Source organism: Salvelinus fontinalis, chromosome 23, assembly GCF_029448725.1.
Source record: "Salvelinus fontinalis isolate EN_2023a chromosome 23, ASM2944872v1, whole genome shotgun sequence".
Taxonomy (NCBI): domain Eukaryota; kingdom Metazoa; phylum Chordata; class Actinopteri; order Salmoniformes; family Salmonidae; genus Salvelinus; species Salvelinus fontinalis.
The window spans coordinates 24,267,415-24,290,557 of NC_074687.1; the positions used below are offsets into that span (position 1 = coordinate 24,267,415).

At 41.6% G+C, this 23,143-nt stretch overlaps 1 protein-coding gene across 2 annotated transcripts in view; it reads right to left on the minus strand.

Moving 5' to 3' along the window:
* The window catches only part of LOC129821060 (pre-mRNA-splicing factor CWC22 homolog), a 60,686-nt gene extending 45,162 nt beyond the window's left edge, over positions 1-15,524 (minus strand). The window contains exons 1-9 of one of the 2 annotated variants that reach the window (XM_055878309.1): positions 15,286-15,524; positions 13,888-13,978; positions 5,748-6,013; positions 4,665-4,720; positions 4,431-4,517; positions 3,920-4,162; positions 895-1,023; positions 563-731; positions 188-377 (exon numbers count right to left, since the gene is read on the minus strand). In XM_055878309.1, coding sequence (XP_055734284.1) covers positions 188-377; positions 563-731; positions 895-1,023; positions 3,920-4,162; positions 4,431-4,517; positions 4,665-4,720; positions 5,748-6,013; positions 13,888-13,978; positions 15,286-15,348 — 1,294 coding nt within the window. In that variant the 5' untranslated portion in view covers positions 15,349-15,524. Of the gene's footprint in view, positions 1-187; positions 378-562; positions 732-894; positions 1,024-3,919; positions 4,163-4,430; positions 4,518-4,664; positions 4,721-5,747; positions 6,017-13,887; positions 13,979-15,285 lie in introns of both variants that reach the window. The other variant, XM_055878308.1, reaches the window with a different exon arrangement.
* Positions 15,525-23,143: the final 7,619 nt, after the last annotated feature.

Consider the following 23,143-nt stretch of genomic DNA (forward strand, 5'->3'; position numbering starts at 1 on the left):
CCTCAGTGTATAGCCATGGACCATTAATGCCCCTAGGGGAGACCTCAGTGTATAGCCATGGATCATTAATGCCCCTAGGGGAGACCTCAGTGTATAGCCATGGACCATTAATTCCCCTAGGGGAGACCGCAGTGTATAGCCATGTACCATTAATGCCCCTAGGGGAGACCTGTGTATAGCTATGTACCATTGATGCCCCTAGGGGAAACCTCCGTGAGTTTGAGGCCACACTCCTTGAGGAAGCTGATGGACACCTCCACGCTGTCGTCAGTAGGTCTCTCCAGGAGCAGAGTCAACATCTCCAGACACAAGACCTCATGGGCCACATTCTGATTGACGAGGTGAGCAACAAACTTTGATGCTGTGAGACATTGTGCCTGAAAAACAAGAATACAAAATGTATTAGAAAGAGTTAAACAGCTGAGCTCTGAACTTCTCCATAATATGTATCAAAGTTATATGTATAAATGAGGCAGGAGTGACTGAAGTAGCTGAAGCAGTCACCGTGTCTTCCCATCACATCGTTATGATGTCAAAACTAAACAAGGCGGCAGCTAGTCACCTTGTCGTTCCTCCGGTAGCCCTTGCGGAAGTTAAGGATGAGTCTCTTGAGGATGAGCTCTCCTATCTGAGGGAACTTGGAGTTGATGATGGCTACCACAGCAGCATAGACGTGGGTGAAGGTGGCCGAAGCACTCTGGGCCTGCAGGGTGGACCTGGCCAGGAGACCTCTGGAGAATGGACACGGACACACACACGGAACGACAGACATGGATATGAGACAGACATACACACATTAGTGATATGCACTTAAAAATTACTTTACCCAAATAATCCATGTCTCAAAGCTAAAAAGTAATACATTTGATTGATAAATCAAGCTGGAGTCATTACCTGCCCCTAACAATGTTCTCCTGCAGCAGTTCCTGAATGATCATGGCGATATTGGACACATTCACCTTGTTGATCAGACCGTTGATGGACTTCTTCAGAGCCTCCCAGCTCATACGCTGGTATGCCAGACTGGAAACAGGAGAAAAATCATCCTTATCAATCAAATGTATTCATGAAGCCATTTTTACATCAGCAGTCAAAAAGTGGTTACACTGTAACGCAGCCTTACAGCTGCATGCTGAGTCGACTCAGCTCATTTCAGAATGGTGATTGCAGCAAGGATGTGTGCAACCAAGTAATAACCGTACATGCTAACAGTGCATTTCTACAACACACTTTCCACGAAGCAGAACATATTTCTAATTCCTTTGCAAAGCAATACTTCCTAAATTGTCAGTACATACACAAGATTACCGCAAAAATAATGATCTAATTCATAACAATTTCAGCCTGGTTAATAGACATATCTGCTTTTCCCAGTTCCACCGATAAATAAATATATACAGTTGAAGTCGGAAGTTTACATACACCTTAGCCAAATACATTTAAACACAGTTTCACAATTACTGACATTTAATCCTTTAAGAATTCCCTGTCTTAGGTTAGTTAGGATCACCACCATTTTAAGAATGTGAAATGTCAGAATAATAGTAGAGAGAATGACTTATTTCAGCTTTTGATTTCTTTCATCACATTCCCAGTGGGTCAGAAGTTTACATACACTCAATTAGTATTTGGTAGCATTGCATTAAAATTGGTTAACTTGGGTCAAATGTTTCGGGTAGCCTTCCACAAGCTTCCCACAATAAGTTGGGTGAATTTTGGCCCATTCCTCCTGACAGAGTTGGTGTAACGGAGACAGGTTTGAAAGCCTCCTTGCTCGCACACGCTTTTTCAGTTCTGCCCACAACTTTTCTATAGGATTGAGGTCAGCGCTTTGCCATGGCCACTCCAATACCTTGACTTTGTAATCCTTAAGCCATTTGCCTCAACTTTGGAAGTATGCTTGGGGTCATTGTCCATTTGGAAGACCCATTTGCAACCAAGCTTTAACTTCCTGACTGATGTCTTGAGAAGTTGCTTCAATATATGCACATCATTTTCTTCCTCATAATGCCATCTATTTTGTGACGTGCACTAGTCCCTCCTGCAGCAATGCACCCCCACAACATGATGCTGCCACCCCTGTGCTTCACGGTTGGGATGGTGTTCTTCATGCTAGCGAGCGTCCCCCTTTTACCTCCAAACATAATGGTGGTCATTATGGCCAAACAGTTCTATTCTTGTTTCATCAGACCAGAGGACATTTCTCCAAAAAGTACGATCTTTGTCCCCATGTGCAGTTGTAAACCGTAGTCTGGCTTTTTTATGGCGGTTTTGGAGCAGTGGCTTCTTCCTTGCTGAGCGGCCTTTCAGGCTATGTCGATATAGGACTTGTTTTACTGTGGATATAGATACTTTTGTACCCGTTTCCTCCAGCATCTTCACAAGGTCCTTCGCTGTTTTCTGGGGTTGATTTGCACTTTTCGCACCAAAGTACGTTCATCTCTAGGAGACAGAACACGTCTCCATTCCTGACCGGTATGACGGCTGCGTGGTCCCATGGTGTTTATACTTGCGTACTGTTGCTTGTACAGATGAACGTGGTACCTTCAGGCGTTTTGTAATTGCTCCCAAGGATGAACCAGACTTGTGGAGGTCTACAATGTTTTTTCTGAGATCTTGGCTGACTTCTTTAGATTTTCCCATGATGTCAAGCAAAGAGGCACTGAGTTTGAAGGTAGGCCTTGAAATACATCCACAGGTAAACCTCCAATTGACTCAAATCATGTCAATCAGAAGCTTCTAAAGAGATGACATCATTTTCTGGAATTTTCCAAGCTGTTTAAAGCCACAGTCAACTTAGTGTATGTAAACTTCTGACCCACTGGTATTGTGATGGTGAATTATAAGTGAAATAAACTGTAAACAATTGTTGGAAAAATGACTTGTGTCATGCACAAAGTAGATGTCCTAAACGACTTGCCAAAACCATAGTTTGTTAACAAGACATTTGTGGAGTGGTTGAAAAACGAGTTTTAATGACTCCAACCTAAGTATATGTAAACTTCTGACTTCAACTGTGTGTGATATATATATAGATGGTGATGCTTTATTCAGGGACCCTAGAGTAGGCTCATAGTGTACCTGTGTGTATGTATGTGCGTCTGTGGGCGTGCTGTGTGTGTGTGTGTGTGCACGGGCTGTGTGTATGTATATGCTTGAAGGCTGTGAGGAAAGAAGGATAGCAGGCCAGGCTAACTCCTTCATTGCTCTGCGCCAGAAGATCTCATTGAACCAATCACAACTTCATTATCTTCGCCAGCATCTCTGCATCCCAAATAGCACCCTATTCCCAATATAGTGCACTACTTCTGACCAGAGCCCAAGGCACTCTGATGAAAAGTAGTGCACTACATAGGGAGTTGAGTGCTATTTGGGACGCAGGACCTCGTCTCAGGGTACTCAGACTCAAGGCACCAAAATGCTATTCCAAGAAATTACAGGAAGGTGACTGTGAAAACACCTTGAGCTACAGTTAGTCTATGTCCGAAATAGCATCCAAGTCCATACAATGCAGGGATTCCCTATATAGCACTACGTAGGGATTAGGGTGCCATTTAGGACACAAACATAGAAATTCACGCCGCTCTCAGAGAGTCAGCTGTTCATTTTAGCCTCTAGCTTCAACACCTAGCTCCCGCCAGACCAAAAATGATTATCCATTGTGTTCCCATCAACTTACTAGACAGCATCTTAGAAGAACTTCATTTATAGCATTCTTTTATATTGGAAATATGATAATGTTTCATTCTTTGATTGTAGTCTTGAGTTTGACTTCACCATCCATGAGTATTTGTTCTGTAATGACAGGCAGATATAGAATCCATAGAATGGACAAAGCCCCTCAGACCACAGCAATCTAAATGGGAATGTCCATTCTAATAATTCTATTTCTATGTTTTCAGACAACAGCTTAACTCGCCTGCTCTTGTCAGTGATCTGGGCCTGCATCATGCGCAGTTTGGCCGGGGGGATGTAAGCTCCACCAGTCCTGGTCAGGATAGGGTCCAGTTCCTCCTTCTTCTTCTTCACTGGTGGTTCCTCTGCAGCAGGGTCTTTCTTGGCTGGGGAGGGCGACCGGCCTCTCCTCCTGAACTCAGCCGCTCTGTCACGACTCGACTGGCGCTCGTAGTATCGGTCCCTGTTACGATCATCCTCCCTTGACCTGTGGTTGAGGCAAGGGCAGGTCAATATATCAATCCTGTGGTGATATTTTTAAGAACGGAGCTAGGACTAGTCTAAATGCGGTCTAACCTAAATTAGCTGTAAACATGATACAGATCAATCATCTTTAGAAAGCCCTTTCACATTCATCACTAAGTGCTTTACAGTAACGTAGGCCCAAAGAACAAGCAGAAGTGGCAAGGAAATACCTCCACAGAAGGAAACCTCAAGTGGAAGCTGGCAGACTGTGCCGCGTTTTTTTCCCGTACCTGCCATAATCTCCTCCACCGTAGCGCCGGTCCCTCTCCTGACTTCTGGAGCGGGACCTAGAGCAGGAACTGCGGCGATCACCATCCCTGGAACAATGAGAAACAGCTGTAGGGTTGCAAAATTACAGAGACTTTCCCAACATTCTTCATAAATACCAGTTGAAGGACTCCCGGAATCAGGAGGGACGCCCTGGAGAGTAAGGGATGACCTATAGCTCAGAGATAGTCACTCACCTGTCATCTGGGGTGGGGCTCCTGCCTCTGTTCGCTCTCTGGTCATCTGGACTACGCTGGAACACAAAACGTCAACATCCCCCATCTGGTCAATGTCGACCAACATTACCACCGCTGCAAACTTTTGTAATCGCATAACGTTAATAGTATGTACGAATATCAGTTTGGAGGGTTTGTTTCTCGGACAGTTGGACACAGATGAAACCTAGTCCTCAACTAAAAAGCATGGTCAATAAAGAATCTCCACTGACAGTAGGGCTGGGCAGTATACCATATTTCACGATACACCGGTAGTGACGCACGGACCGGTTTGGGCTTTTACTTGGGTTTAACTTTTACTTCTATAATGGTATTTGAATGTCTGGTTTGTTAAATGTGATATGCCGACCCCATGTGTGACATCCATTTTTATAGTTTACTTTGATACTTCAGTCATCTCTCTCGCTTTCCACACAGACCTAGAACCTGCCCCGTCACTCAAGGAGCATATTTTATACGGATTATACGGTCCCCTAGGACACACTTAGGTTCCTACCCCGTCACAATAACTCCTGCCTGGCATTTTCATTCGTTGTCATGTTAAACACTGTATTCAAAGTGCCCACTGTTATATTCTAACTATAGAATTAGAATAATCATTCTATTTCCATGATTCCAAAAGTTAACTTAAGTGGTTGGTTCTAAATCGCAAGTCAAATCACAATTGCAACATTTGGCAAAAAATAAGACCTAGATTGGGCTGTACGATATGGGTAAACAAAGTGGCAGTGTGGAAATGATCTCAAATGAGCACAGGAAATGCAGAAATGTATTAAAATAATTTTGGGTTGAAAGCATAACAATCAGAATAGAGAAAGAAACCACTTAGAATATATGTGTTGCCACACCAGGGTAAGACACTACTCATAAAGCAAATTTAGAAGTTTAATTTTCAAAAACATAAAATAGTTGTTTTTTTATACAGTGATACAATAGTTTGGCCATAACGCCCAGCCCTAACTGAAAGTATTTTTGGGGTGCAGGATTACTTTCCAAACTGTGTCTGGCAAACGGGCCACGAATGTGGCTGTGTCAGTCACTCACCATGATCTGTGCCACGCTGCTCTTCATCCTGCAGCCTACTGCCTCATCACTGCTCCCATCTTCAGAGCCGCTGGACTCATCTTCCTCCTGGCTGACACTGGCACTGGATGGGGCCCTACTACCCCTGGTGGCTCTGGAGCTGGATACTCCTGGACTGGCCACTCCAGGACAGCCGAGAACTATGGGGGCCTCTGAGCTGGGACTGGCTGCTCTGGGACCTTCGGGTCCAGGACTGGCTGCAGGGCTATCTGCCCCCTCTGTAGCTTCTACTGCAGAAAAAAACGTTTGGTTAATAAGTGGCTTTTACTACGCAGTCCTACGTGATATTGTAGGACAAGTTGGAATGTTGTCTCTAAGTACAAAATGAGAGACAAAGTCATACAGTGCATTCTGAAAGTACTCAGACACTAGAATTTTTACACATTTTATTACACTACAGCCTTATTCTAAAATGTATTAAATTGTTTTTTCCCCCTTCATCAATCTACATACAATTTGCCCCTAATGACGAAGCAAAACAGGTTTAGAAACTGTTGCAAATTACAAATAAAAACCTGGAATATCACATAAGTATTCAGACCCTTTACTCAGTACTTTGCTGAAGCACCGTTGGCAGCGATAACAGCCTCGAGTCTTCGTGGTTATGACGCTACAATCTATACAACTGTATTTGTGGATTTTCTCCCATTCTTCTCTGCAGATCCTCTCTAGCTCTGTCAGGTTGGATGGGGAGCGTCGCTGCACAGCTATTTTCAGGTCTCTCCAGAGATGTTCGATCGGGTTCAAGTTCGGGCTCTGGCTGGGCCACTCAAGGACATTGAGATTTGTCCTGAAGCCACTGCTGTGTTGTTTAGGATCATTGTCCTGTTGGAAGGTGAACTTTCACCCCAGTCTGGAACAGGTTTTTAATCAAGGATCTCTCTGTACTTTGCTCCGTTCATCTTTCCCTCGATCCTGACTAGTCTCCCAGTCCCTGCCACTGAAAAACATCCCGAGAGCATAATGCTGCCACCACCATGCTTCACTGTAGGGATGGTGCCAGGTTTCCTCCAGAAGTGACGGTTGGCATTCAGGCCAAAGAGATCAATCTTGGTTTTATCAAACCAGAGAATCTTGTTTCTAATGTTCTGAGAATCCTTTAGGTGCCTTTTACTGAGGAGTGGCTTCTGTCTGGCCACTCTACCATAAAGGCCTGATTGGTTGAGTGCTGCAGAGATGGTTGTCCTTCTGGAAGGTTCCCCTATCTCCACAGAAGAATTCTGGAGCCCTGTCAGAGTGACCATCGGGTTCTTGGTCACCTTCTCCTGATTGCTCAGTTTGGCCGGACGGCCAGCCCATGGCTGGATTTTTGGTCTGACATACATTGTCAACTATGGGACCTTATATTGACAGGTGTGTGCCTTTCCAAAACATGTCCATTGAATTGAATTTACCACAGGTGGACTCCTATCAAGTTGTAGAAACATCTCAAGTATGATCAATGGAAACAGGATGCACCAGAGATACATTTTGAGTCTCATAGCAAAGAGTCTGAATACATATGTAAAATATGTGTCCATTAAATGCATATAGTATGTATAAGCTGTGAGTAAAAGCCTAAGTGTTGTTGTCCATTAGGGGAGGGTTAGTTGGGGGAAGATAATGGAAAATATATTTAAAATATGTTTAAAGTAATATATTTATAAAGAAAATATATATGGGGGATTGGAAATGATGCAGGCAATTACATTGATGGAAGCCACAATCTATTTGCAATGTTAAAGCTGATCAACCCCGGTAAATTAAAAAAAATAGGCAAGCACAATGAAGCTAAGACATACAGTGCATTCGTAAAGTATTCAGACCCCTTCTCTTTTTCCACATTTTCTAACTTATTCTAAAATGGATGACAAAAATATTTTACAATCTTCAACAATCTACACACCCTACCCCATAATGACAAAGCGAAAAGAGGTTTTCAGAAATGTTTGCAAATGTATACAAAATAAAAACAGATGAATTATTTACATTAGTTATCTATTGTTTGTTTTTAATCCCATTCTTCAGCTCCCCTCAACCCCTCCCAAACATCTCTGAACACCATCCAGTTTTGATTTTACATATATTTTCAGGTGTGCCGTTTAAAAAAATGTCTAAACCTACATACATTTTACAGACACAGTATATTTTAACACGAGTCAGCTTGTTTCTTGTTATTTTTAGTCCCACCCTTCAGCTCCCCTCAACCTCTGATCTCTCTCTGTTTTGATTTATATTTTACATATATTTCTTTCAACTGTGCTGTTTCACCAAAGTTCTGAACCTTTCTATTCTCATAGTTTCTACAGATTGTAAAATAAACATTTTTGTTAAGAGTATTATTATATTATGCTTGCCTATTGTTGAACATGTTGAATGTGTTGTTAATGAAAGTGGGATATGGAAATGTGTCTTGAGAGTCTTACAATATGTAGACAATCTACATTCAGACCAAAAGCAATCGACAAGCAAACAAGAATGAAAAGGAGCGAGAGTGAACTTCAACTGACATTCAGTTAATGCTCTATATAAGAGAACTGACTGTGCTGAAGGCTTAAGAACAGGAAGGCTGTATTAAATAATTGATGAAGTGCACTGTAGTGGCCTGCTGAGATAGATCCCTAGTTGGACCAGTGACTCATCTCCTGCCCAGTCCTCAGCTCATTCCTTCATGCCCGTTGGCTGATTTCTAAGTAGACTGACAACGTTAACTTAGCACATCATGCAGTTATTACAGCAAACCTTTTCAAGAAACAATGAAACATGAAAGTTGAATATTGTGAGAATTACTTCAAGCACTGTCTATGCATACAGCGAGACAATTACAAAATCACTTGAGAATAATAGTGGTCTACTAATCTCATAGCTGGTATCCCAAAGCAGTGCGGAGTGTCTTGCAGGCAACTGCCATCAGAGTTTAAAGGTGAGCCAAAAGGTCTCCGACAGCAATATCAATTTCTAGATGCTACCACAGCACTCGGCTCTGTTACACACACACACACATAGAGATGACTCTGCAAGTTGAGAATTGGCACTGTGTGATTTGCATAATACCAATTCTAATGTTCAATGTTGACACTGAGGAATAAAATGTTGTGTCACATGCGCCGAATACCACAGGTGTAGACCTTAGTGAAATGCTTACTTACAAGCCCTTAACCAACAATGCAGTTAACACCTTTTATCTTAAGAAAGTATTTACTTAAATAAACTGAAGTAAAAAAATAAATAATAATAATTAAAGAGCAACAATAAAATAACAGTAGCGAGGCTATATACATGGGGTACCGGTCCAGAGTCAATGTGAGGGGCACCAGTTAGTCGAGGTAATTGAGGTAATACGTACATGTAGGTAGAGTTAAAGTGACTATTCATGGATAATAAACAGAGAGTAGCAGCAGCGTAAAAATGGGGGATGGGGACTAGAGGTCGACAGATTATGATTTTTCAACGCCGATACCGATTGGAGGACCAAAAAAAGCCCATAACGATTTTATTTATATATACACATTCTTACACAATGACAATTACAACAACACTGAATGAACACTTATTTTAACCTAATATAATATATAAATAAAAACAATTAAGTCTCAAATAAATAATGAAACATGTTCAATTTGGTTTAAATAATGCAAAAAAACAGTGTTGGAGAAGAAAGTAAAAGTGCAGTGTGTGCCATGTAAAAAAGCTAACGTTTAAGTTCCTTGCTCAGAACATGAGAACATATGAAAGCTGGTGGTTCAATTTTCCCAGTTCTTCAATATTCCCAGTTAAGAATTTTAGGTTGTAGTTACTACAGGAATTATGACGCTTCGACTATTTCTCTCTATACCATTTGTATTTCATATACATTTGACTATTGGATGTTCTTATTACAGCACTTTAGTATTGCCAGCATAATCTTGTGAGCTGATACGCTTGATATCATAAACAGCGCTGAGCATCAAGCATTGCTAAGAGCTACTGGCAAAATGCAGTAAGTGCTGTTTGAATGAATGCTTTTGAGCCTGCTGCTACCTACCACCGCTCAGTCAGACTGCTCTATCAAATATCAAATCATAGACTTAATTATAATATAATAAACACAAATACGAGCTTTTGTTCATTAATATGGTAAAATCCAGAGACTATCATTTCGAAAACAAAACGTTTATTCTTTCAATGAAATACAGAACCGTTCCACATTTTAACTAACAGGTGGCAACCCTAAGTCTAAATATTGCTGTTACATTGCACAACCTTCAATGTTATGTCATAATTATGTAAAATTCTGGCAAATTAATTACGTTCTTCACACAGTTCGCAACGAGCCAGGCGGCCCAAACTGTTGCATACACCCTGACTCTACGTGTACTGAACACAAGAGATGTGACACAATTTCCCCAGTTAAAAGAAATTAATGTTAGCAGGCAATATTAACTAAATATGCAGGTTTAAAAATATATACTTCTGTGAATTGATTTTAAGAAAGGCATTGATGTTTATGGTTAGTTACATTTGTGAAACGATTGTGCTTTTTTCGCAGGCACCGCATTGATTATTTGCAATGCAGGACAAGCTAGTTAACCTAGTAATATCATCAACCATGTGTAGTTAACTAGTGATTATGTGAAGATTGATTGTTTTTTGTAAGATAAGTTTAATGCTAGCTAGCAACTTACCTTGGTTCCTTGCAACCACAAGGTCCTTTTGACGCTGCACTCGCGTAACAGGTGGTCAACCTGCCACGCAGTTTCCTCGTGGATTGCAATGGCCATAATCGGCATCCAAAAAGGCTGATTAACGATTGTTATGAAAACTTGAAATCGGACAATTAATTTGGTTGACCTCTAGTGTGGACAACGCAAATAGTTCAGGTAGCCATTTGATTAGCTGTTCAGGAGTCATATTGATTTGATTAGGTGTTCCTTTTGTCCAGCTGGGAAAGGGCAGTGTGGAGTGCAATAGAGATTGCATCACCTGTGGATCTGTTGGGGCGGTATGCAAATTGGAGTGGTCTAGGGTTTCTGGGATAATGGTGTTGATGTGAGCCATGACCAGCTTTTCAAAGCATTTTACATCTACAGACGTGAGTGCTTCGGGTCAGTAGTCATTTAGGCAGGTTCCTTGGGCATAGGGACTATGGTGGTCTGCTTGAAACATGTTGATATTACAGACTCGGTCAGGAACAGGTTGAAAATGTCAGTTAAGACACTTGCCAGTTGGTCAGCGCATGGTCAGAGTACATGTCCTGGTAATCCGTCTGGCCCTGCGGCCTTGTGAATGTTGACCTGTTCAAAGGTCTTACTCACATCGGCTCGTCCTGTAATGATGCTTGGCCTGTGTGATGGTTCATCGGAGGGCATGGCAGGATTTCTTATAAGCGTCAAGGTTAGAGTCCCACTCCTTGAAAGCGGCAGCTCTACCCTTTAGCTCAGTGCGGATGTTGTCTGTAATCCATGGCTTCTGGTTGGGGTACGTATTAGAGGTCGACCGATTATGATTTTTCAACGCCGATACCGGTTATTGGAGGACCATAAAAAGCCGATGCCGATTAATCGCCCGATTATTTATTTTATTTGTAATAATGACAATTACAACAATACTGAATGAACACTTATTTTAACTTAATATAATACAACAATAAAATCAATTTAGCCTCAAATAAATAATGAAACATGTTCAATTTGGTTTAAATAATGCAAAAACAAAGTGTTGGAGAAGAAAGTAAAAGTGCAATATGTGCCATGTAAGAAAGCTAACGTTTAAGTTCCTTGCTCAGAACATGAGAACATATGAAAGCTGGTGGTTCCTTTTAACATGAGTCTTCAATATTCCCAGGTAAGAAGTTTTAGGTTGTAGTTATAGGAATTATAGGACTATTTCTCTCTATACGATTTGTATTTCATATACTTATGACTATTGGATGTTCTTATAGGCCCTTTAGTATAGCCAGTGTAACAGTATAGCTTCCGTCCCTCTCCTCGCTCCTACCTGGGCTCGAACCAGGAACACATCGACAACAGCCACCCACGAAGCAGAGTTACCCATGCAGAGCAAGGGGAACAACTACTCCAAATCTCAGAGCGAGTGACATTTGAAATGCTATTAGCGCGCACCCCGCTAACTAGCTAGCCATTTCACATCGGTTACACCAGCGTAATCTTGGGAGTTGATAGGCTTGAAGTCATAAACAGAGCTGCTGGCAAACGCACGAAAGTGCTGTTTGAATGAATGCTTACAAGCCTGCTGGTGCCTACCATCGCTCAGTCAGACTGCTCTATCAAATCATAGACTTAATTATAACATAACACACAGAAATACGAGCCTTTGGTCATTAATATGGTCGAATCCAGAAACTATAATTTCGAAAACAAAACGTTTATTCTTTCAGTGAAATACGGAACCGTTCCATATTTTATCTAACGGATGGCATCCTTAAGTCTAAATATTGCTGTTACATTGTACAACCTTCAATGTTATGTCATAATTATGTACAATTCTGGCAAATTAATAACGGCCTTTGTTAGGTATAAACGGACTGGACACAGTTCGCAATGAGCCGGGCGGCCCAAACTGCTGCATATACCCTGACTGCTTGCACGGAACGCAAGAGGAGTGACGCAATTTCCCTAGTTATAAGAAATTCATGTTAGCCGGCAATATTAACTAAATATGCAGGTTTAAAAATATATACTTGTGTATTGATTTTAAAGAAAGGCATTGCGGTTTATGGTTAGGTACATTGGTGCAACGACAGGGCTTTTTTACAAATGCGCTTGTTAAATCATCACCCGTTTGTCGAAGTAGGCTGTGATTCGATGATAAATTAACAGGCACCGCATCGATTATATGCAATGCAGGACAAGCTAGTTAAACTAGTAATATCATCAACCATGTGTAGTTAACTAGTGATTATGTTAAGATTGATTGTTTTTTATAAGTTTAATGCTAGCTAGCAACTTACCTTGGCTTCTTGCTGCCCTCGCGTAACAGGTAGTCAGCCTGCCACTCCTCGTGGAGTGCAATGTAAGGCAGGTGGTTAGAGCGTTAGACTAGTAAGATTGCAAAAACGAATCCCCAAGTTGACAAAGTAAAAAATATACCGTTCTACCACTGAACAAGGCAGTTAACCCACACTTCCTAGGCCGTCATTGAAAATAAGAATGTGTTCTTAAATGACTTGCCTGGTTAAATAAAGGTGTAAAAAATAATTATAAATTCGGCAAATCAGTGTCCAAAAATAGCAGTTACCGATTGTCACGAAAACTTGAAATTGGCCCTAATTAATCGGCCATTCCGAATAATCGGTCGACCTCTAGTACGTATGTATGGTCACTGTGGGGACGACGTCATCGATGAACTTATTGATGAAGCCATTTGCAACCAAAAGAGAGTAAGAACGTTCCTCTTTCCCTTTGTGCAAGAACACAAATAGCACAATTCCCTACTGGACTGCTGTGAGGGGAAATGCAACAGCTCTAACCCTATTCTCTAACCCTACTTTTGCCCAGAGCCCCATGAGCCCTGGTCATAATTAGTGCACTGAATAGTGAATAGGGTGGCATTTGGAATACAAACCCCTGGGTGTTACAGAGGAACTAGTTAAGAGACTATCAGCAGCAGACAGCACATTCGGTGCTCAAACAATTTTCAAATGCCCTTGGGTTGAGGACGGCTTGTGCTGCTCTGCCCTCTCTCTCATCCCTCACTCTCCTCTCTGAGCAGAGGAAAGATTTGCAACAGCCTAACAGAAGGGATGATTGAAAGCATTATCTGGACAATAAGAGAGGCTAAAACTAGGCTATAACTGTCTGTCAGTGATGAGGTTGAGAAACCACAGAGACCTGGAGTGTTTGATCAGATAAACAACAGATGGGAGATAGCATGATCCAAGGTTCAACAAGGCCGGCGCAAAAAATATAGGGGTTCTTCTAAACAGAATCTGACCGTTGATAGCCTAGTTGTTCATTTTATACCACCAGTCAAGGGTTTATTTTGTAAGTGATAAGATTTCATCACACCATTTAAAACAAAAGGTAGCTTTTTAGACGTTTATCTAGGCCTATTACATAGATTACAATTTATCTTCAGGTAACAAAACCTTTGTTTATCTGAGGAAAAAGTAATTTCCACTCACTGCTGCTCCTCTGCTGTGCCACATCGGTTTCCCTCTCTCCTTCCTCTGATGGGCTCCTGCGGGGCTGACCCATGCCACTAGACCTGGAATGCTGGAGGACGTACAGAGGACACAGCTGGTTTAGACTACATGGATATCTGAACTGAAGCTTGATGTTGTTTTATTAAAGCAAAGGGCCTGGAAACAAATGGTAATGCAAGCTGCTCACAGAACAACAAACCCCTCCTTGAGCAGAGACATTAAAATGCATAACAGCAGGCAAATTAATATCATTACTGAGATCATGTTGTAGGCCACTGGGCCAATGAGCTCTGGCTGCCACTGCTGGAAGGAAACTGAAATAAACACAGGTTATAATAAACCTGAAGGAAGCTAAATTATGCATGCAGCTGTTAGATATGAGGTCATAGGTGTTTGTTGATTAGATGGAGGCACATAAACAACAAGTAGCCTATATGCACCAGACATCAAAGGAAGTGGTCATTTTTCCTTCACAAACATTTCACAAAAGGTTGCCACTTTCCAACCATGCTGCCTCTAGCTCAGCTTCAATCCAAATGCAATGTGCGCTATCAGCAGGGCTGGCAGGCCTACGCCTGTCTGAGCTCATCCCTCGTGTGTTGCTGAGGCGAGTCTCACTGGGTTGAACCAGTCCCTGATGGAGATGGATATGGAGCTGGGTAGGAAAGAAAAATGCAACTAATAGCAACAACCCACGGCTACGCTTTGCTGCTAGATGCTTTCCACTGCATAAATGAAATGCATCATTAAATTAGACTTTGCCTCCAACATTAAATGACAAACTGCCAAGCTGCTGGGAATCTAACTATGAACATTTGTACATAGGGGAGACACCCGTCTGCAGATAGCTAACGTTAGACAATGCCATGTTCTGTCAATCAATGTGTACACAAACATAGCTAGCTAACAAAACCCTAGTAGCGGGCGACACACTGACACTCAACACTGATCACGTTGAACAAGAGGTTTGGACTGAAATGTACACCATTGTTCCATGTTTCTGTTATCATGTTTTTATGTGGCGTAGCTAGCTAAGTTAGCTAACATCGATATAAAACTAACGTTAATTAGCTGCTGCTAGCGATTTTATTTTTACCCAACAATAAAATATTAACATTTTACTTACCAACGGACTATCTAGCAATCTAACTAACTACACAGTAACTAGCTAGTTACGTCGAGGCGAAACGGAAACTAACCCCTTGCTACATGGCTAGTGATTAGCTACAAATGCGCTCTCCTCCATGTGTGCCACTTCTTCCATTTGAGAAGCGCGATAGAGAACTTTGCTAGCCTGGCTAAAACACAACTTAGAATAACTAATACTTCCGTATTCATGTATGATCTTTCGTGGATATATGAGTGTAAACTTCTTACCTCTTCTTTAGAAGTAGAGCTCAACTCCACTGCTAAATCGTTGCCGTTTGTCTTCATAGCCATTTCCCTCCTGTCCTCTTCCGCGAGTGTTGCTACGGATAGCAGTAAGGGCCAAACACAACGCACGTAAACGCGAAATCAATGAGGCAAGCGAACAAATCAAACAGCAAAGTAAATGAACTATGTTGCTGTACATCGCATATTACGATGTAACAAGTATGAAATATGTATGATGATCTCAGATATGAGGATTGGTGAGGCGCTGATTTACTCAACCCTGTAGGGGGGGTTTAGGTTCATAATACCCATAAAACTTAGCAGTCAAACAGGGAAATGGTTCCAATCGTTTTTCCACCATACATTTTTCCCATAGGGGATTTTAGAAACACTTAAGATAAGGGCCGTGTTTCATGTAGGCATACCCTGGTGTGTCGTTTTGATAACCGTGTAAATCTCTCTAGGAGAAGGTGACTTTTATCAATATATTCACCTGTATTTACCCCCCAAAAATGAAATGCTAATTAGCTGCTAATGTGGCTATCAGAAAGAACCACAAATGCCATGATGCTCTGGGCGAGACTGACAAATCGAGGCAAAGGTAAGAATCTCTGGATTAACTCAAATTTTAGCTAAATGTAACAATACATTGGCCAAATTTCTTTCAATTGACAATTCTGAGAACGGTCTTGTGCAAGTTTTAAATTGTTACAATAGCTTTTAGCAAAAGTGTCAGCTTGAGATCACGGCAGTAGATTGCAGGGATTTCTAGTTTTGCACGATGTCTCCTTTGATGCTAATTATAATGTTTGAATCGGAGAGTAAATAGAGCCAAATATATTGATAAAAGTCACCTTGTCCGAGAGAGATTTACATGGTTCTAAAAACATCGCACCATGGTAAGCGTAAACGAAACACATCCCTTATTTTAGGTGTTTATAAAATCCTATATGGAATTTTTTTTATGATGGGAACCATTTCCCTGTTTGACAGCTAGGTTTTATGACACCTCCACAGTGGGGCTCTATGCTAATTAGCGTTAGGCACTGACTATGGGTATCTGCTACCACGCTAGTAGATACCCATAGACTAAGTCATTACGCTAATGCTAGTTAGCATTGCCTCGCAAAACTTCCTCTAACTTCCTTCACACTGGACACATAGACATAAGTATCTACTCTGGCGAAGTAGATACGAAATCCAGAAGTATCCCTTTAAATAGTTTGTTGGATGAAGGGCGGTCAGGTTGAATAAAGAGAGAACAATATCTTAACAAAATCCATCAATGTATAATTGTTGTGCAATTTACATCTATAGGCTACATTGATGTTTTTCTTCATTATGTTAGGCTATCTGGCATTAGTGCTTAGGCTTTAGGGCCTAACTACTCGCACCAAATAGCCTACATGCCAATCGGCAAATGCTTTAGGGAACGGGCAGAAAAAGTTAATGTCATCCACAGAGGCAAAAAGGACAATGTGGGAGTTTAATTCAATGAGAGAAAAGCTGGGTGAGAAAGGAGTTGGGTTCAGTTGAATCATTGAAGGTAACCTGTAGTGGACTTGTGACATTTGTTTGTTTCTCTTCTGATCAGAGGGAGGGGGGTGCTCCTTCTCATGCAACTTGGGTCAAGATTTGTTTCTTACTTTCCTCTTGGGAACAGGGCACCATTGAAAGGAATGATTTCTGGGGTAGCATTAAGTGTGGCGATGGAGCAATTGAAGCTGCGCCCGGGATGTCCTTGTCCCATCGCACTGTAGGGACTCCTGTGGCGGGCCAGGCGCATGCATGCTGACAGGTGTATGGTGTTTCCTCCAACACAAAATGTTTTTTGTGGATGGGTAAAATTTGAATGTATAATAGTAATGTTTAAAATTACTAAATCGGGTAATTTTTTATACATTTATTTAAATTTGCACCGGGCTGCTTCTGGAGAGATTCTGGTAAGATGCCAGAAGAGTCGGCTGAATTCCGGGAGACGGAAACGTCCGGATGTACTTGGGCCTATTCTGGGCAGTCATTCATTTTGATTCAGGGCCTAGTCCGACTGATTCAATCAGTTCCGACCCCCCCCCCCCCCCCCCCCCCCCCGAAAGAGGGCCGCTTCTGGGCCGATTCCTCAATGCTAGCTGGGAAGTAAACTAATTTGACCCAAAAATTCATGGAGTTAGCCTACTTATGCATAGGACAAAAGCTTTATTATCATATACTAGATAAGCTAATTAACTGCGGTCCTTCCAAGGGGTGCAGAAATTCATACTTTTCAGAAAAATGTTTATCGAATACAACCACTGACTTTTTCCTAATTTGTGTTGCTCAACTCAGCACGAATGTGCATGTGCCAATTGAATCTCAGCTTACGTACAATTGAAGTCGGAAGTTTACATACACTTGTGTTGGAGTCATGAAAACGTGTTTTTCACCCACTCCACAAATTTCTTGTTAATTAACAAACTATAGTTTCGGTTAGGACATCTACTTTGTGCATGACACAAGTAATTTTTCCAAGAATTGTTCACAGACAGATTATTTAACTTACAACTCACTGTATCACAATTCAAGTGGGTCAGAAGATTACATACACTAAGTTGACTGCATTTTTATACAGCTTGGAAAATTCCAGAAAATTATGTAATGGTTTTAGAAGCTTCTGGTAGGCTAATTGACATCATTTGAGTCAATTGGAGGTGTACCTGTGGATGTATTTCAAGGCCTACCTTCAAACTCAATGCCTCTTTGCTTGACATCATGGGAAAATCAAAAGAAATCAGCCAAGACCTCAGAAAACAAATTGTAGAACTCCACAAGTCTGGTTCATCCTTGGGAGCAATTTCCAGATGCCTGAAGGTACAAACAATAGTACTTAAGTATAAACACCATGGGACCACGCAGCCATCATACCGCTCAGGAAGGAGATGCATTCTGTCTCCTAGAGATGAACGTACTTTGGTGCAAAAAGTGCAAATCTATCCCAGGACAACAGCAAAGGCCCTTGTGAAGATGCTGGAGGAAACAGGTACAAAAGTATCTATATCCACAGTAAAACGAGTCCTATATCGACATATATAGTCAGGCGAGTAGTATCCTCTATCTGATCTGTCATAGTAGTCCTGACGTCGCCAGGGGGGTTTCAGGGTTCCCGCAGAGAAGGGTGCCAATGTCTGTCTTCGGTGTGATGGTGCCGTCTGCTTGGGGCTACAGAGAATTCTGGTGACTCACCACGGTCAGGTGACACAGCTGCTGCTGATCTGGAGGGGGCCTGTGCCATCTCTGACTGTCTTATATGCTTTCTGAGCGCAGCCACAAGGTTGGGCTCTGATGAACCCACATCCTCATCTTTGTCTGGAGGTTGGCTCCTTGTGTGAGGCGCAGGTGCTGGTCTGTCTCTGATGTGCGTCTCCTGGCTTTGGTGTTGCTTAATGGTGTGTTGAGATGTGGTTGGCCATGGTGTCTGTAGCTGAGTAGAATCTGGAGCCTTGAGTTCTCGCACCTCATAGTGAAGTGTTTCATAGTCATCCTTGGTGGCCTCATGTCAGTTCTATTATTGTTTGTGATTGTTCTCTTGCCTTGCACAGGAGGGCTGCATTCTTCATTTTCATGTTTTGGTACGTAAACCTGTACTCGTGCAGGTGGCTAACCTCGCTGCAAGGTACTTGATTTCTTGCTTCATCTCTCTGAAGTTGACAATCCACTCACGGGGACTGCTGCTGGGTGAGGTGGAGAGTGCCTGATCATAGAAGTCCTCTTCTTCTCTTTGGTTGGACTTAGCAGTACGTGGCAAGGTGGGGGGTGAGAAGCGCCTAACATAACCTGGACCTCTTAGGTCAGAATCTATCACATTATCTGGGAGGCAAGTCTCACGCCGGGGCTGCATGATAGTTGGGTCAGGCTGGTGCATCCTCTTGATTGTGATGGTTCCTATATCCGGCTCTTCTGAAGGACCATGTAAAATAGGGCAGGTGTAAACCTGTGTTTTGATAGCTAAGCAAGGTTGCTGTGTTGGATATTGAATCTGGCCCACCAACAAAATTATTGGCCCCCCAAAGCCCCCAAAATTAATTAAGAATTTTATAAATATTATATCAAAATAATAATAAAAAAAATCTCAGACCCGAGATATGCAATGTCCCAAGAAGGAAGTTACTCTACCTAAATAATGCACAAGTACATTTTTTACTTCATTCATGAGGAGAGAGAATGCAAGAGACAGTTAACTAATTGGCTCCCGAGTGGCACAGCGGTCTAAGGCACTGCATCTGTGCTAGAGGCGTCACTACAGACCATGGTTCAATTCCAGGCTGTATTACAACTGGCCGTGTTTGAGAGTCCCACAGAGCGGCGCACAATTTGTGGCCTGCTGGATGTCATTTTGCAGGGCTCTGGCAGTGCACCTCCTTGCACAAAGGCGGAGGTAGCGGTCCTGCTGCTGGGTTGTTGCCCTCCTACGGCCTCCTCCACGTCTCCTGATGTACTGGCCTGTCTCCTGGTAGCGCCTCCATGCTCTGGACACTACGCTGACAGACACAGCAAACCTTTTTACCACAGCTCGCATTGATGTGCCATCCTGGATGAACTGCACTACCTGAGCCACTTGTGTGGGTTGTAGACTCCGTCTCATGCTACCACTAGTGTGAGAGCACCGCCAGCATTCAAAAGTGACCAAAACATCAGCCAGGAAGCATAGGAACTGAGAAGTGGTCTGTGGTCACCACCTACAGAATCACTCCTTTTTTGGGGGTGTCTTGCTAATTGCCTATAATTTCCACCTTTTGTCTATTCCATTTGCACAACAGCATGTGAAATCTATTGTCAAGTTGCTTCTTAAGTGGACAGTTTGATTTCACAGAAGTGTGATTGACTTGGAGTTACATTGTGTTGTTTAAGTGTTCCCTTTATTTTTTTGAGCAGTGTGTATATATACATGTATGTATATATATATATATATATATGTATGTATATATGTGTATATGTATGTATATGTATGTATATGTATATATGTGTATATATGTATGTGTATATATGTATGTGTATATATGTATGTATATATGTATGTATATATGTATGTATATATATGTATGTATATATGTATGTATATATGTATGTATATATGTATGTATATATATGTATGTATATATATATATGTATGTATATGTGTTTCATTTTTTTTGTAATTCTTTTTTTTGTTGCCTCTTGAGTCCCCCACAGGCCTGGGTTCAGGGGCTTCCACCCGATAAGCCCCTGCATTAATCCGGCCATGGGGTCAAGGCACTAAGGAGGATTATGCTGTTTGTGTAGCTTGTGGTTAAGGCTTCTATTTTTCTGCGTAAGGCCTGTGTCTGGGGCGGGAAGGCCACGTTGAAAGTACCATGCTTAGATTAATAATGAATTCTTTGCAAACAGCAACATTTTCATTGCAAATAAGACACACATTGGTCTTGCAATGGAGAAAAATTGTTTCTGAAAATTTTGATTTTGATTTCAACTTTCTTTTGATACTTTTTGAGAATTACATTTTCTCTTGCTAGCAGAGAAATAGAGAAATAGACAAAAATAATAATTGAATAGAGACATTGGGGATTTTGAGTGTAATCAGATCGAAATTATTTTGTAGTGCAGGCCTATTAATTGTGCTATTATGATAATTAAGTTCTGTCCCGCTAAATATTAGCACAGAAACATTTCGGCTGAAGACCAAACCTAGTTGAAGAACCCTGATCTAAAGGTTAATGCAGTATAAGAGAGCATGAATTACAATAGCAGAATACAGCTGTAGTCTATACACTGCTACACACTTGTTCTAGTCTGCTGGTAACCTATAAAGTGGCCCGCAAGGACACATGACCACCACTCGGCATAATAAACTGTATACTGACCATAAAATGGTGGACAGAGCAAGAGCTCTCACTTATGCAACTTAAAGCTGCAGCACACCCTGATAAATCACAATAAAAAATATCAGGACCTCAACTGAGAATTAGAATAGTAGAATACAAGGAGCAATTTCAAAACTTTGTTGTGCATTAGCAGTTTTGTCACTTGTTATATGTCACTCACTGACAGTCGCTCAATTAGCCCATGTGAGTTAACATTTTTTAGATGTTAACTTGTAAATGAGTCTAGTTAGTCTAGCCAGCTATCTGCCGGGCACGTGCCCAGGGCACCTGACCTACAGGGGGCCGACATTGATTTTGTTTGTCACCCTCACACAGATAACACATTAAAAGTGCATTATGCAGAAATCGCTCCCCAATTCCTGGTTGCTAAAATTATAATAGTCCTCCAAATTTCTGTTTGTGACAAAAAGAAGCTAATAATTTTACCATCTATACCTCTGTGAAATATACTGTATTTTCAATAAGCAAAAACATTGTTTTCTGCTGTTTGAATCTGGTGTACAAACCAGAAAGTAAAAGATGCAAAAACAAAACTTCAGAATGGGAAGCATAGAAATAGTGCACATAGAACATATCTACTGCTTCTTAGACTTGCTTTCAATGAGAGTCACAGATCTATAACTTACATTTCTATGTGAATTTGGTCGGGTAGCCCAAAAAGGTAGGTCGACTGAGGTGAATGAAGTTACTGCATGTGATAACGACTGGGGTCATTTTTGCTTGTTTTGACTTATTTATTTTTCAAATAGCATTTTAGAGTTTTTGAATTTTATAGAAATGACATAAAGGAGCTTCAACTTTCTTAACATTTCTGGCTACGGCCCTGGATGAGAGCTTTGGTGGTGTCATTGCTGCGCCGTTGGCAGACATTTGAGAACCACCCTGTCTTGCCAATTGTTTCGGGAGTGTGTGGTTGAATATGCTCATAAGGTATGTTAGTTTCTGTATCAGTGATTGTTTATTTAAGTTTGACAAAATGAAAATGTTTATTGCTTTGAAAGTTATAAATGCGCCTAGCTAGACAGTGGACCAGAGCTAAAATGGGCCTAGAACCTGGGGTTTGATTTCAGGACTACACTATGGCCATGGGCATGCTCAAACATAAGTAGGGTAATATATAGGGAGCCATTTGGGATACATTCGAGGTCTACTGAGGTTCCTGTGGCCAGACAGACAGCTCAAGTCCTGCTGTGACCTCAATGAAATGCAGACACTATGGTCTAATTCAATTAACCAGCCAGCCTGGCAGTGGCAGCTAGGACATGTCACTGTGCTTCCCGCCCCTAGCCTTAAGCACTCTGTAATGTGAATGAATGCCACCAGGCAAAGGCTTATCATCACACAGACTGGGTTAGAGTTTGTTTGGGTCACTGGCTTCACCAAAACAAACACAGCTAGGAATACTAAAATTGAGGATCCTGGATTTCTCATCAAATAAATACATTTGTTTCATGGCTTTATCTTGAAAATGTGAATAGACACGCATCACAACCTCAGTATCCTCTCATCCATCCAGGCACTCAAAGACAAATGCCCTAAGGGCACACCAAGATTCAGCTATCAACCAAAGCTCTGTGGGTTATAAAAGTAAAGGCCATTTTCTATTCCAGCCTAGTCTATTCTATTATTTTGCTGTTGTTTATATACAATAGTTTAAACTAACATCTAGTACACTGTATTTATTTATTTATTTATTTACCGTTATTTTACCAGGTAAGTTGACTGAGAACACGTTCTCATTTGCAGCAACGACCTGGGGAATAGTTACAGGGGAGAGGAGGGGGATGAATGAGCCAATTGTAAACTGGGGATTATTAGGGGACCATGATGGTTTTGAGGGTCAGATTGGGAATTTAGCCAGGACACCGGGGTTAACACCCCTACTCTTACGATAAGTGCCATGGGATCTTTAATGACCTCAGAGAGTCAGGACACCCGTTTAACGTCCCATCCGAAAGACGGCACCC